This window comes from Carettochelys insculpta, chromosome 3, assembly GCF_033958435.1.
Source record: "Carettochelys insculpta isolate YL-2023 chromosome 3, ASM3395843v1, whole genome shotgun sequence".
Lineage (NCBI taxonomy): Eukaryota > Metazoa > Chordata > Testudines > Carettochelyidae > Carettochelys > Carettochelys insculpta.
In genome coordinates this window covers 161,993,723-162,010,195 of record NC_134139.1, presented here as the reverse complement: position 1 = coordinate 162,010,195, position 16,473 = coordinate 161,993,723, and the positions used below count along the sequence as shown (strand labels likewise).

Genomic DNA, 16,473 nt, shown 5'->3' with positions numbered 1-16,473 from the left:
AATCTGATATAAAAGTTGGCATTTTAAATCTCTAAAATACTAATGTTTTAACAATCTATTACAAAAGTTTAATTGAAACTTAATATCCTTGGGGGGAAAGTTTCTGAGCTATGAATTTACATAAAGCCTGTTTTCACTGGAGTTGAAATTTATTGACTAACTAGTGGAATCAACCAGTGTAATAACTAGTTTATTGAATAACTAGTGGAACTAGACAGGACTCAAAGGCCCTTATCCTGCAATCTGACTCTTGTGTCCCTGCCAGCTTCTGCTAATATCAAGAGGGCTCCACAGGAGTCTACTCATATAAATCAGATTGCAGGATGGAAGCCATCGCAGAGAATAACTAGATGCTGCATTATAACAAAAGCTTCACCACACTCAGTTAACCCAAGTTACAAATAATGATCTCGTGTACCTCTGAGCTCTCCAGTTAATGACTCCGATAATAACGCAGAAGAAAACTTACCTTAGCATGGAGGTGTGTTGTTCTTTTACACTGTGTTTGTGTTTTAACTAGTATTCATCTCAATATTAATAACTACATATTTAGAAAAGTGTAATGAAAATAAACTCTTTCCTCCTATAACCTCAGATATAGTGCCAAACTGTATACTCCTTCCTTTGGCAGAATTTCATTGACTCCTATTCTAGCAGAACCATATGATCCACTATTTGAACATTTATGAAAAAGAAGCATGAAAAAAATTAAAGGAACCTGCTCATTCCAAAGCAAAAACAAATCAAAGAAGAAATTCTACAGCAATTATGCATGGTGTGTTAATGGAACCATGGCAAAACAGCATGCAGTTAGTATAAAATCACCAAGAGGAAGAATTACACAGAAAAGGAATATTTTACTTAGCTCTCAGAAATCAACAATAGGAAAGTAGTTAAATTTATGGCATTACGTCCTTCTTCCTTGGTTCAGATGTTTCAAAAACTTTCACAGCAATATGCTGAAGCATACTACAAACCACTTATACAGCTCAGAGATGAATATGAACATTTCCTCAGACAATCTCTGAAAGAGTCAGATAGTCACAGATTTTCCTTAGCTGAACTTCTCCTTCCCCTCAACCCTCTTCAAATATCATGTGTTTGCCAAGAGGAAACATGATGACATGCAATTGGAAAAGAAGCATAAGCTAAAACACAAACATGGAATTTTAAGTTACTATATTTCAATCTGTTTTAAAAAAATTGATGGGTTTTGCAGCAACCCCTGCAGTCTTTACTATACAATAATTTCCATGTCTGGGACTAAGAGTTACAGAATTGGCACCTTCCTCTTTAAACAAGGAGGGCTTACTGAAGTCCAGACTGTCAAAAAGTAATAAAGTAAGATCACGGAGGGGAAGTATTATATAGCTAAAGGACAAGTGTCTTGAGACATGCTGTGCCTTTTGATGAAAGCATACAAATTCCAATGAAATCACAACAGCAGTACGACACAGTGTGAATCCAAGGAGAGAATTTGCACCTAACAGTCAAGGTTGCTCTGGGAAACACCAGCAACATGCATTCTACAGAGACATGAAACTTCCTTGGGCCTAGCCAGTACTCAATTTTGCAGTTTTTAAGTAGGTACTTCCCTTCTGAAAAACATAATTCAATCAAAAATGGTAATTCAGTGCCATAAAATAAGCCCTACAATTAATCAATGCATTTACTGGCAGAAGCACTATACTTATCTATGACAACTACAATACTGAGCTATCTACTTTGGAAAGTAACTATAGTCAAAACAGATCAACCATCTAAGTGATGATAAACTGCACTAGTATACTTTCACATTTAAACTTCCCTTATTCCATATATTATTATGTTGTTCACATGTTGTACATGGGATTTTTACCATTTATTTCAATGGAGCCAAGATTTCACCCTGTGCTTATATTATCTGAATAATTGCTACATAAATTAAAGTGATTGAAAATAAAAAGAAATCTGAGTGTAATTTAATAAAAAATAACATAATCCACAATATTTTGATTGTCCCTCACACAGCTATATTTGTACAGCGTAGTGATTGAAAATAAATTGAGATCTTAATGCTTTGCATTTCAGTGTTTTCATATTAATTGAATGAAAAAAAAGTGTCTTAGTTATATCTCCATATTATCAGTCTTTCTCAGAATATGAATATCCTGGTTGATCAGCAAGAGTTCTTCCATTCTTTCTACTAAACTACTATAGAACACCAAACTAACAGATTACTTTTAAGTTAGCAGTCACCATACTTCAAATACTAAGTTAGTATAGTTATGGGGGTCGGCACCTACCCCCTTATCCTCATCCTCCACATCCTCATGCTGTTCATACGTGCATGCTTCTGTTGAACTCACCAACCGTAAGGTCTTCAAAAAATCTCGCTCCCTTGGCTAATGAATATAACAGACAGAAGACAGGACAGCAAAGACACAAGACAGACCACAAATGAAGAGAAAAGCATGAACAGAAGAACATAATGAAGAGAACAAATAACAAACAAGGGAAGTAATGCTCACAAAGGAAGGAAGTGACACCCAAGGAGCGTATTAGAAAATTTTAGGAACATTTTTCCTTGCTATTTGTATTGTAATGTGAAATAATATTAATCATCCAATATTTGCTAAAGAAATCCAGGGGGAAAGAAGAGAAAGAACTGGGGCATTAATCTATAAACCACAAGAGAAGTCTTATGATCATAGAAGAAGACTAACAAAAATAGTTCATATGCCCACACTGTTCATGGTGTGGTATGCGCCAACAGAAATAAAACATATGCCCTTTAGATCAGCAGTCACACAGTCTGGGATATATCAAAGAGACTCCTAATAGCCCACATCTGAAGATTTAGAAACAGCACAAATGGGTATACAATGGCCTGAAATTACTGCACAGTAACTAAAAAAGCTCACCAGGGTGTCCCCAGAAAGGACTTCTAAAAGGGAGATCAAGTTATGTCCATCCCTCAGGTCTTCATACAGATCATTCACATGCTTGCGAACCTGCAAAAAAACAGGGGGAGGGAAGAAGAGGGGGAAAAGAAAATTTAGTATGCTTTATCTTTCTCAGACTACACAAAGACATTTAATGCTGTTTTTCTGTAACGTACACACTTCCCGTGTGTCTCAATATGCTATTCTTGGATTATTCAGTCACTATGCCAAGAGAACTACAAAAACAAAATTAGCTGCAATGTAAATTTACAAGCACCCCCTTTCCTCATTTTCCATATTTTTGTATTTCATTAAATATGAAAAGAAGAACTGTGTAAAGGGCAGAAAATAAGGAACAAATTTACAAAGTAACTCAGTTATAATCCTTAAGATGTTTATTGAAGCCAAACACCTATCAACTTTGGTATATGTAAAGAGTAATTAAGGAGAATATGTTCAGACCCAAATCAGAATGAATTGCAAAAAAAAAAGGCAGTAGTAAGTCTTGCTCTGATTTACAGCCCATGCAAACCTGCTGCAGTCAGGGAAAATGTAATCCATATTCTGTCTTTTGACCCAAATACAGCAAAAAATTAGTAGAAAATATCACTCATTAATGAACAAGAATATATCTCACCAGTTTTGGCCTGCCCTTTTAAACAGCTCCTTTCAAAAGTTTGCTTTTCTATACACCCCACTGCAATAATGACCATCATATTCAACTAACCCACTGAGCTCCAGTTCCTTAAAAAGTACTTCGAGCACCTTTCAAAAGGTAGCTCTAATGTGAGCATACTCCCTTTGGCCAGATTCTGCCTTCAGTTACCTCCAGGAAGGAACAACCCTGTCAAATGTGTGGCACAATCGCAAAGAAGGTCCTGATTTCAGATCCAGCAGTTCCAAGAGCATTTTCAACATCTCTGACCACTTCGACCATGCCCTGTTAAATGGGACACACAAGCTCATTTCTCAGAGACAGAGACTTTTGACTTTGCTGGTCATGGCAGAGGTTGTGGGGCTTTCATCTATAGACTCATTCTGGGTTCTCATTATAACACCATAAAGCAGTGGTCTCAACTTTTGAGGGTCACTCCCTTTACGTGTTCTGCTCCCCTCTCCTGCCCCTTTGGAGCTGGAAGCATAGCTGCAGCTGCAGTGGGGGAAAACTTGGACAGAGGTCAAGGGGCTGACACTGGGCTGCAGCTATCAGCCGATATGGAGCTGGCAGCGCGGTGAGGCTGGAGCTGCAGCCAGGGGTGAGAGCAGAATCACAGCTAAACTGAAGTGAGGGCAGGCAACCAGACCGGAGAGGCTCTACCTCTGCCTTTCTCCCATCCCCAACTGGCAGTAGCCCAGGCTGGGGCAAGGCCAGGAGCAGAACCATGCTGAGGCTGGGGATCAGGCTGCACTTGGAACCAGAGTAGAGCTGGGGCAAAGAGTAGGCAGGTGGTGGTCCCTCCACAGGGATGGTCTGGGCCTCACTGCAACCCCAAACGTTCCTTAGCATCTCCTTAGAGAGCGTGACCCACAGTTCGGAGATCTCTGTCTTACAAGAAGCTTTCTCTGCTTCCAGGGTACGATCTAACCGTGGCATGCAAAAGGGTGGGCAGCCTCATCCTTGCCATTAAACAAATATACATTTGTAGCTAGTTTTAAATAAATGCATTTTAGTTCAAGGTACCTTTCTTCTATAATCGGCAATTTACAAAGACTATCATCTTAAGTGGGACTAACATCAGAAGCACATTTGTGTTATATTGAAAACGAGTCAGAACAAGCCATCTGGAGGCTTTTCTCAAAATGAATTATTCCTGACATTTTCCAAAATACCCCACATCCACACAGCAGACAATATAATTTTTACATCTGGACATGAGATCAAGTTATATGCATTGACAATTACAAAGAAGCTGAATTCCAATGGAAAACATTTATAATACCAAACTATTGTGGAAAAAAACAAAAACAAACAAACAAACAAACAAAGCAGACATACATACAATATAATCTAGCCCAAACAGAAACAGGAAGTACCAAAAATATCATTAATCTTATCAGGGAGAGAGACAGAGAGAGAGAAAAGATGAGAAAACAGTTTCCCTAATATTTTCCCTCTAAGAGAAATGAAACCAACCAATCACACTCCACTGCAACCCAATCTTAATTTATAATCTGCAGCTAAACCTTTGCTCATCCCCCTCACCCACCACACACTTTGGGAAACACTGAGCTACACCTTCATGATATTATACTTCCTCTGCATTCTTCCACATCTCGATGAGCTGTGAAATTATCACAAGACTGACATTTAAAATATAACCACTGGCCTCTGAATTAGTACCACTGAAATGAATAGGGCAGTTCACATTCCTGAATTACACATCCAGACTCTCTACAAACTCAGATGTCTCTGCATTAGTCACATTTTCTTCACATTTTGAAGGATATCTTTAATTTTTTCATAACTGTGTGGCTAGACACTTACATATTTATTTTAAGTGAAAGCTGAGACTCTAGAGTAGTGATAGACAATAGGTAGCACATGGGTCAAATGAGGCCCACCAAAGCTTCCTGTGTGGCCTGCCAGCTCACCTTAAAAAAAAAAAGTTTATAACAAAATTCACAAACAGTGATGCACTATCATCTGCCTGGGATGGATTTCCTTTAACTTTAACTTCACTTGTCTTAAGTAACTTACCGGACTGTAAGTTCTTGTAACAGCACTGGTTATGACTGAGCGAGGATACCATCCGTTCTTTTATTGGTGGTGGACAAGGAACAAAAAATGAATGTGAGGGGAAATAAACACCACAAAATCAACAGCAAAGGTTTTAACCCAAACCGTACTGAGGTGTTTTTTTTTAAATTGTGACACCCCATAAACGCAAGGCTCTGTGTTTAATATGCCAAACCACTGTATCCTTCTGTAAGATTGTCAACATCAGGCACCACTTTGAATCAAAGCAGTTACTTGCTCCTGGCAGCACTGCAAGATGTGATGAAATTAAAAAAATCTGAAGTCTTTGTTTCGCAATTCAAATGTCATTATCATGACATCTACAACCGCACAAGAAAAAGCAACAGCTGCTTCTTTTCAGATAATGTGGCTATACTAGCTAAAGCCTTTCTTAGATGCCGCACTTGTGAAGCAGTGCATGTTGAAAATGCTGAAGATTTTCTTTTTGCCAGAGATAAAAGCAAAGATGACATTGTGAACTGTGTGAATCAAGTTCCTGTGTCTGATTCCACAGCAGTGCCAAGATTGGAGGTAATGTATGAGGATTGTTCCTCAGCACTGATTTAAATAATGCCAAACACTTGTCTCTTGCTCTGAACACATCAAATAACTTAAGTGACACTAATGAGCTTTCACTTTTATTTAGATTTGATGCTGCTGGAAACATTCAGGGAAGAAATTTTGTTTTTTAATACAATCAGAAACTACACCACAGGAGAGATCATGTTTGCAAAGGACAGATCATTTTTGCCTCTGCAGAAATTAAATTTGCTTGTTATAGACAGCAGCCTATCCATAACAGGAAAGTGACGGTCTTTTCTTCATATATGGAAAGGCTATACCCTTCATCAAATACACTTTACTGCATAATTCACCACACCGTTTTGTCTGAAAAGCTTTTGGTCAACTCCTAAAAAATTAGTATTGATGCGATTAGTGAACTACAGACGCTCTACTAACTTGCTCCATCACCTTTGAGAAGGTTTTGTTTTTTTACATTTCAGCGGGATACAGAGACCTGTTGCAGCACAACAATATTTGCTCGTTAAGTAGGGTGTGTATACTGGAGAGGTTTTGCACACTTCAAAAAGAAATAATAGAATTTCTTTCAAACCACAAGACCAGCAAGGCTTGTGATTTCCTGGAATTTATGAATGATGTCCTCTCTGTCACTGCTAACTTTTCTATGTGATATTACTAATCATGCAGTTCAAAAAAGATGTGGAGAAACTAGAGAGGGTACAGAAAAGAGCGTCAAGAATGATTAAAGGTCTAGAGAATGTGACCTCTGAAAAAAGTTTGAAAGAATTGGGCTTGTTTAGTTTGGAAAGAGAAGATTGAGGGGAGACATGATAGTGGTTTTCAGGTATCTAAAAGGGTGTCATAAGGAGGAAGGAGAGAACTTGTTCTTCTTGGCCTCTGAGGATAGAACAAGAGGCAACGGGCTTAAACTGCAGCAAGGGAGGTTTAGGTTGGACATTAGGAAAAAGTTCCTAACTGTCAGGGTGGTCAAACAGTGGAATAAATTGCCAAGGGAGGTTGTGGAATCTCCATCGCTGGAGATATTTAAGAACAGCTTAGATAGATGTCTATCAGGGATGGTTTAGATAGTACTTGGTCCTGCTATTGGGGCAGGGGGCTGGACTCGATGGCCTCTCGAGGTCCCTTCCAGTCCTAGTGTTCTATGATTCTATGTCTATTCCCTCAATTTGTAGGTCCCAGCCTGTGAAAGCAGCGTTAGGGATCTGTCGGAAGAAGCATGTGACTTTCAAAGGAATCCTGAAATCTTTCAGACGGACTTAGAAAGACGTTGAGCTTCTCTACATTGTGAGTTGTTGCTACAGATGAAACAAACATTCCTAAACAATCTGATCAAATATTTTAAAATATGATTTGTGAATTTTAAAATCCAATGCATTTCCTTTTATTTCTTCACAATCTGTTATCTCGGCCAATGGCTGTTGCCCTTCTAAAGCACAGAACATTCATGAATCAATTGAAGTCAGAGAGGTATCCGAGTTAGCCTGTATCTTCAAAAACAACAAGAAGTCCTGTGGCACCCTATAGACTAACAGATATTTGGAAGCATAAGCTTTCATCGGCGAAGACCAGCTTTGTCAGAAGAAGAAGGTGCTTTACAATTAAAAAACTGTCAGGCTTGAGAGCTCAGATGTCTTAAAGATTAAATTTAGGGAAGTGGGACTTGGAGATTTCTAGACTATTACAGGCTGACCAGTTTCAGAATAGCCAGAATCTAGCCATCTAGCTCTTAATGATGTTCAGATCAGTGTACTACTGTGTATTTGGGTTTTGTACCATGAACAACAATAACACACACACACGCACAAAAATATATATATACTGCTATCACCTCAAGAGGGGATGCACCTTGCCATGACCTCCTACAAGCCACTCTTCACAAAACATGCTAGAGATCATCAATGCCACCTCTCCCATACAGACTGCCACAAACATGGATAATAATTCTGATTTATAAACTTTGTTAGAAAGACAGAAACACTAATACTTACTTTGCAGTAAAGGTCTTCATGTATTTGCCGCTGAAGTTTTTTTGTCGGTTTGGGAAGGGTTTTTTCCCCCCTCTCTGTTCCTCAGCCTCATGTATCAAGGGACTGCCTGTTGTCATGACATTCTCAGATCAGCTTTCAGTTCGCTCTAATTAAGTGTCACTGTTCTATAGGGTCTGCTGAGTCTTATCCATTCTGCGCCCCCCTACCGCTCCTTACAGGGCATAAATACCTCACATTTAGGTAACTACTAGTATAACATCATTCAAATAGATGTCTAACAAGATGTCTGAATTTTTCAAAGTTTCTACTGAGCTAAAATCATGATGTTCAGGACATGTATTTATTATGCACGTCTGAACTCTCCTATGGAAACCAAGAAAAGGCCAGTCTACATTCACATTATAAGAATGCCCTCAATCCCACATTGACAGCCACTTTGCATAGGTGGAGTAAAAGCAGCCCACACAGCATTATCTACGTAGAGTAGTGGTGGTTGGAGACTCTCTCCTGTGGGGGACGGAGGCGCCCATCTGTCGCCCTGACATTTCCTCTCGGGAGGTGTGCTGCCTGCTGGGGGCCCGTACCCGGGACGTTACGCAGGCATTGTCGAGGATTATCCGGCCCTCTGACTACTATCCCATGGTTCTCATCCATGTGGGCACTAATGATACTGCAAGGTGTGACGCTGAGCAGGTCAAGAGTGACTTCAGGGCTCTGGGGGCACGGGTCACGGAGTGTGGGACGCAGGTGGTATTCTCTTCAATCCTGCCTGTCAGAGGTAGGGGCCCATGCAGAGACAGGTGTATCCTGGAGGTGAATGCTTGGTTGCGTAGATGGTGTCGCCAGGAAGGCTTTGGTTTCTTTGACCACGGGATCCTTTTCCGGGAAGGACTGCTAGGCAGAGATGGCGTTCACCTTTCGAGGAGGGGGAAGACCATATTTGGACACAGGCTGGCTAACCCAGTGAGGAGGGCTTTAAACTAGGTTCGACGGGGCCAGGGGAGCAAAGCCTGCAGGTAAGTGGAGGATATGGATACCTGGGAGATGAACTTGAAATGGGAGGGAGTATGGGCTACACTGGGAGAGTAAAAAGAGGGCCAGGGCAAAACCGGGAGGCAAGACCAAATCAATGTCTGAGATGCCTATATACAAATGCAAGAAGTATGGGAAATAAACAAGAAGAATTGGAAGTACTAATAAATGAATATAACTATGATATCGTTGGCATCACAGAAACTCGGTGGGATAATACTCATGATTGGAATGTTGGTATTGAAGGGTACAGCCTGCTCAGGAAGGACAGACAGGGAAAGAAGAGAGTAGGTGTTGCCTTGTATATTAAAAATGTACACACTTGGACAGAGGTGGAGATGGACGTAGGAGATGGACGGGTTGAAAGTCTCTGGGTTAGACTCAGAGGAGTAAAAAACAAGGATGAGGTCCTACTAAGAGTCTACTACAGGCCCCCTAGCCAGGTGGAAGAGGTGGATGAGGCTTTCTTTAAACAGATAGCAAAATCATCCAGGGCCCAGAATTTGGTGGTGATGGGGGACTTCAACTATCCAGGTATATGTTGGGAAAGCAATACAGCAGGGGACAGACTGTCCAATAAATTCATGGATTGCATTGCAGACAACTTTTTATTCCAAAAGGTTGAAAAAGCTACCAGGGGGAAGCTGTTCTAGATTTAATTTTAACAAATACGGAGGAAATTTTTGAGAATTTGAAAGTGGAAGGATGCTTGGGTGAAAGTGATCATGAAATCATAGAGTTCACAATTCTAAGGAAGGGTAGAAGGGAAAACAGTACAATAGAGATAATGGATTTCAGGAAGGCAGATTTTGGTAAACTCAGCTGGTAGGTAAGGTCCCATGGGAAGCTAAACTGAGAGGGAAAACGGTTGAGGAGAGTTGGCAGTTTTTCAAAGGGACATTATTAAGGGCCCAAAAGCAAGCTATCCCGCTGCATAGGAAAGATAGAAAACATGGCAAAAGACTGCCTTGGCTTAACCAGGAGATCTTGCATGATCTCAAACTAAAAAAGGAATCATATAAGAAATGGAAACTAGGACAAATTAAAAAGGACAAATATAGGTAAACAACACGAGCATGCAGGAGCAAGATTAGAAAGGCTTAGGCACAAAATGAGCTCAAACTAGCTACAAGAATAAAGGGAAACAAGAAGGCTTTTTACAAATACATTGGTAACAAGAGGAAGACCAAGGAGAGGATAGGGCCATTGGTCAGTGACGAGGGAGAAACAGTAACAGGGAATTTGGAAATGGCAGAGATGTTTAATGATTTCTTTGTTTCAGTCTTCACTGAGAAATCTGAAGGAATGCCTGACATAGAGAATGCTAGTGAAAAAGGGATAGGTTTAGAAGTTGAAATAAGAAAAGAACAAATTAAAATTTACTTAGAAAAATTAGATGTCTGCAAATCACCAGGGCCTGATGAAATGCATCCTAGAATCCTCAAGAAGCTGATAGAAGAGGTATCTGAGACTTTAGCAATCATTTTTGGAAAATCGTGGGAGACGGGAGAGATTCCAGAAGACTGGAAAAGGGCAAATATAGTACCCATTTATAAAAAGGGGAACAAGAATAACCCGGGAAACTACAGGCCAGTCAGCTTAACTTCTGTGCCAGGAAAGATAATGGAGCAGGTAACTAAAGAAATCATCTGCAAGCATTTGGAAGGTGGTAAGGTGATAGGAAACAGACAACATGGTTTTATTAAAAACAGATCATGTCAAACCAATCTAATAGCTTTCTTTGATAGAATAACAAGCCTTGTGGATAAGGGAGAAGCGGTGTATGTGGTATACCTAGACTTCAGTAAAGCATTTGACACGGTCTCACATAATATACTTATCAATAAACTATGCAAATGCAACTTAGATGGGGCTACTATAAGGTAGGTGAACAACTGGCTGGATAACCGTACCCAGAGAGTAGTTATTAATGGTTTTCAATCCTGCTGGAAAAGCATAACTAGTGGGGTTCCGCAGGGGTCTGTTTTAGGACCGGTTCTGTTCAATATCTTCATTAACGATTTAGATATTGACATAGAAAGTACACTTATTAAGTTTGCAGATGATACCAAGCTGGGAGGGGTTGCAACTTCTTTGGAGGATAGGGTCATAATTCAAAAGGATCTGGATAAACTGGAGAAATGGGCCGAGGTAAACAGGATGAAGTTTAATAAGGACAAATGCAAAGTGCTCCACTTGGGAAGGAACAATCAGTGTCACACATACAGAATGGGAAAGGACTGCCTAGGAATGAGTACAGCAGAAAGGAATCTAGGGGTTATAGTGGACCACAAGCTAAATATGAGTCAACAGTGTGATGCTGTTGCAAAAAAATCAAACATGATTCTAGGATGCATTAACAGGTGTGTTGTGAACAAAACATGAAAAGTCATTCTCCCGCTCTACTCTGCGCTGGTTAGGCCTCAGCTGGAGTATTGTGTCCAGTTCTGGGCACCACAGTTCAGGAAGGATGTGGAGAAATTGGAATGGGTCCAGAGGAGAGCAACGAGAATGATCAAAGGTCTAGAGAACATGACCTATGAAGAAAGGCTGAAAGAATTGGGCTTGTTTAGTTTGGAAAAGAGAAGATTGAGTGAGGACATGATAGCAGTTTTCAGGTATCTAAAAGGGTGTCATAAGGCAGAGGGAGGGAACTTGTTCTTCCTTGCCTCTGAGGATAGAACAAGAGGCAATGGACTTAAACTGCAGCAGGGGAGGTTCAGGTTGGACATTAGGAAAAAGTTCCTAACTGTCAGGGTGATCAAACACTGGAACGAATTGCCAAGGGAGGTGGTAGAATCTCCATCACTGGAGATATTTAAGAACAGGTTAGATAGATGGCTTTCAGGGATGGTCTAGAAAGTGCTTGGTCCTGCCATGAGGGCAGGGGGCTGGACTCGATGGCCTCTCGAGGTCCCTTCCAGTCCTACTCTTCTATGATTCTATGATTCTACCTGCAGGCTTCCTGGGCCCAATCTTGCATCCTATCCATTAGGCCCTTGCAAACCAAAGAAACAGAAAAACAAAAACCTCCATACTTTAGGAAAATGATCCTAAAAGCTTTACTTTTTTTTATTTTTTAAGGATTCTTCCATCACCTGTCACAACTCGTAGCAGACAGCTAATATTGTTATTTTGGTGCCTCTGTCTAGCTAAATATCTGTTAAACTTTTCACTATGGCTGTCAATTAACTGCCATTAACCCGTGTGACTGACGCAAAGTACAATTAATTAATGCATTAATATTTTTAAAAGCATGTTAATGCCAGAGCCTCTGGGCAGTAGGGCAGCAACAGCTAGTGCCGAGAGCCTATGTCCAGTCAAGCAGAGTAACACAAGTCACCCCTGAAGGGTAGATGGAAAGTTAAAAGGAAAAAAGGCAGGGTCTTCATCCTGCCTCTAGCAAAGAAGCCTCGCTCTTGATACTTCTTCACTCCCCCTTCCAGGTGACCATACTTCTTAATGAAAAACAGACAGGAGGCTTGTCACAGCTGTTCCCACCATCCAGTGCCGGACCCACCTACCAATGCTTCTGGGGGTACAGCTTAATAGCTCTAGTTTTGATCCACTCTTGTATTTGCATACAGCAGTATTAATTAAGGAACTGAGAGAGATCTATTTTCACATCTTCCTGTCCACACTAATATCTGCTTACAGACAAACTCCCACAAAGAACACTCCTAACACACAGCAGGGAATATCAATACACATATTTTAATTTTACTGTAACAAAACTCAACTAGTTCAGAAAAACAAGGGCTAATCCTAGTCTCACTAATACCAGGATAGCTCAAGAGAAACTCCACAGTGGTCAGTGATTTAACCCTTGCTCAAATATGCATAAAACAGAAATGCGTTTGGAGATTTTAACATGATAAAGAATTGCATTTCAAGTTTAAGCATTAAATTATTTCATTTTCTCATCAAGATCAAACCAAGCTGTGTCTACCTGTGAGTGAGATCGTTTATTTGAAGAACATGGTGCAACCTCTTTTAGCTGTTCTATCAGTATCATTCTCAAAATAAATGGCATTGTTATGTCTGTCTAACACAAACAGTCACTGTAGGGCAAGGACAAATACAGGACAGGATCTACTGAGCCCAGAAGATTTTCGTGGGGGGGGATGGACAAGGGGGGACGTGGTATGCTGTTCTGTACATATGCAATGCTTTTTTTAAAAAACATAAATACATCAATATGTATTTTTGCTTTTATCTTTCCTTTCAAACTACCACAGTGGTTGGAGAAGGCTGATTCTTATTTCCTTTCGCTGCTTGTGGCAAAAATGGGGAAGGGAGAGGCTCTAAGTAGCTGCACTCCTACAGAACATGGTCCTTCAAGCTATCTGATCCTACTGCAGTCTGCAAACAGAGATCGGGAACAGCGCGAACCCATTGTACAGTACTGCCAGCCAAGAGAAATGCAGCAAAAGTTTGGAGGAGAGGAAAGTTCCATGGCATCTGAAAGTCAGGAACATAACCACACACACTCCTTTCAGTGCTCCTCTGGAGACACACAGGACTGCCCAATTAATAAGTGGCTAATAATAGGACCCAACATAACGATGTTGGCTTCTTCACCTCAGCCACTTACTCTTTTTCACTTCACAGAGTATCTGGGAATTTATTACTCTCTCCATCACCGCAAGCCTGTTTATCTTTTACTGACTCCTATTTCTTCACTACTCACATCCTGTAGGTTTCTCTCACCTGTGCCTCTCCTACCCAAAGCCTGAGCTTTCTTCTTACTCGTAGTCCAAGGGCAGAGGAACAAAAAGCAACAGTGTGGTCTACAGCTTAAGAAAAGGGACTCTGCATCATAAGGCTTCTGTTTCAGCTTTACCATAGATATATAACAGCCGTTCTCTCGAAATAACTGTCTTAGCATCTAGACAATACAACCACTACTACACAATAATTTCAAAATACCAATTGGCTTATTTCAGAACTGGCATACCTCATTCTGGCTACATCTACAGTAGCATTCCTCTTTTGAAAGAGGCACGCAAATGAAGAAAATCAAAAATGCAAATGAGGCACAGATTTAAATATCTCACACCTCATTTGTGTATTCTTCTTTCAAAAGAGCTTCTTTTGAAAAAAGAAAAGCAGTGTAGACGCAGTGTCGAAAGAACCCCTCCTCCTTAAAAAAAAGTAGGAAGAAGGGTTCTTTTGAAGATGAGAATTACTGTCGAAAGAGCCACATCTACAATGCTTTTCTTCTTTTGAAAGAATATGCAAATGAGGTGTCAGATATGTAAATCTGTGTCTCATTTGCATTTTGATTTCCTTTATTTGCATGCCCCTTTCAAAGGAGGAATGCTAGTGTAGACGTAGCCCCTATGAGGAAGAGTGCCTATTTCAAAATAGCTATTTCAAAACAGGTGCAGTTAAGACAGGGAATAGATTCTACTTAGAAATAAGCCATAGTGCATTTTTAAATAGGGTCTGTATGTGTACAAGCTGTATTTAAGAATAGCTAAGTGCAATTTCAAAATGCAGTTTTGTGCGTACCAGCCTTATTTCTAAATAAACTATTCCGAACTATCTGTTCTGAGATACCTTATTTTGAAATAAGGCTGCTGTGCAGGTGTATCCTTGGGGAACTTACCTAAAATACATAGACTTCATTTTCCCTTTCTTTTTTTAGTTTAAACTGCTGGACTTCTACAGCAACACTAGTCTGCTTACACCATGCTTTATGCTCCCTTAGACACACACTGCTTCTCCCTCCGGTGCCACAGTCATGAGGTAAGAACTGAAACCACATTATTTTACCAGAAGGTGGCAATCCTAGCTGTACATATTCATCAACAGCTAGGGAAAGAAGAAGAGCACTTTACAAAATGCAAGTAACATTCCTTTTGGTCAAACCTAAAGCACACAAAGCAGACAATGCGAACTGAGTCACCAGGAGAGGACAGATAACTATAATTCCCAAAACTCATGGAAAAAATGGGTGCATATGTCTAGCTTGCATTCTATGTCTTAGTCTTATACTTGATACACAAATAATGTACGTGACATGGGAATTTAATCAAAACTCAGTTATTATAAAGGAGTCATCTGAAATTTTGATTTCTGCTGAGAATCAGTGGCCTTTGATCCTGCTATAGCACACAGCAAAAGCTAGCCCCTTGAAAAGATAAGTTCTCAGAAACAGTCCTCTCCATACCAAGCTAGTGAGCCACTTTGTACACTGTAATTCTAAAAGTCACTGTATGCCCTCATCATGTCATACCAGGCAGAGATGTCACTATAATTTTTCATAGGCGTACTTCACAAAACCATCCACTGGCATGAGGTTTGACCACAGAACAGCTACGGCTCTAATATGGAAAAAAGTCTAAATAAAGATTGTGTAAATGCCTTGCACTGTTCCTTCATACTTTAGTTATTTTGTTCAGACATTTCAACAATGTACAGCGTTTTACAACAAAAAGCCACAACCATTGCATGCTTCTTTATAAAGGGTTCCCGTGAGTGCAAACTAGCACTTCTTCTGTGAGCAAAAGAAACTGGGCTCCCACAAGTTTCCCATGCAGTTCCACAGCTGGGACATGAAGCAGGGAAACCTATTACAGCATTACAGCACCCCACTAGCAGAACGCAGCCAGTTGTGCTTCAAAAGTACTGCTTTCAGAACGCAAACTGGCTGTATAGATGCAGGCAATTCGAAATAAACCTCAGACTTCGAAAATCCCTTATTCCCAAAGTGAATTGGGAATTATGCTAATGAGGCACTGAATATTCATATCAGCGCCTCATTAACAGTTCTGATTGGTGTCATTTAAATGCCCCTTCTGAAAGGGAGGGGCATATGTAGGCACAGCCTAGGAGTCACAGGATTCCTTAAGGGATGGAAATATGAAAGCTGCATCTAATTTTCTAAAAGATAACATGAAGAGCAGTATCATAAGAAAGCTGTTGCTAGTAATAATCTCAGCCCCAATGGACTCCCCAGATGTATATTTTGCATACAAAAACTTATTTTTCTTATTTTGTGTTCTGCATGTCATTTGATTGAGCAGTCCAAGGCAATGAAAGCCTTTCTGGGAATAACTATGCTAGCCTCATTTCAACTGTTCTGGAGTGTGAGTTGGAAAAATAAACTCTAATTCCAAGGAAAAAAAAAATATTCCAGGCAGGAACATTCCAACCCTTTGTGCAAGAAAACAGCTTTTTGAAGGAATGATGCATATGGTGTTAACAGCAACCATACAAAACAATTTGTCAGTCCTGAAGAACT

General features: G+C 40.2%; 1 protein-coding gene across 15 annotated transcripts in view; it reads right to left on the bottom strand.

Moving 5' to 3' along the window:
* DST (dystonin) overlaps window positions 1–16,473 on the bottom strand; it is a 483,110-nt gene that overhangs the window by 284,134 nt on the left and 182,503 nt on the right. For 9 of the 15 annotated variants that reach the window (XM_074991119.1, XM_074991129.1, XM_074991120.1 and 6 more), the window contains one exon: window positions 2,904–2,993. In XM_074991119.1, the coding sequence (XP_074847220.1) occupies window positions 2,904–2,993 (90 nt within the window). Of the gene's footprint in view, window positions 1–2,285; window positions 2,385–2,903; window positions 2,994–16,473 lie in introns of all 15 variants that reach the window. The other 6 variants (XM_074991114.1, XM_074991115.1, XM_074991117.1 and 3 more) reach the window with 2 other exon arrangements.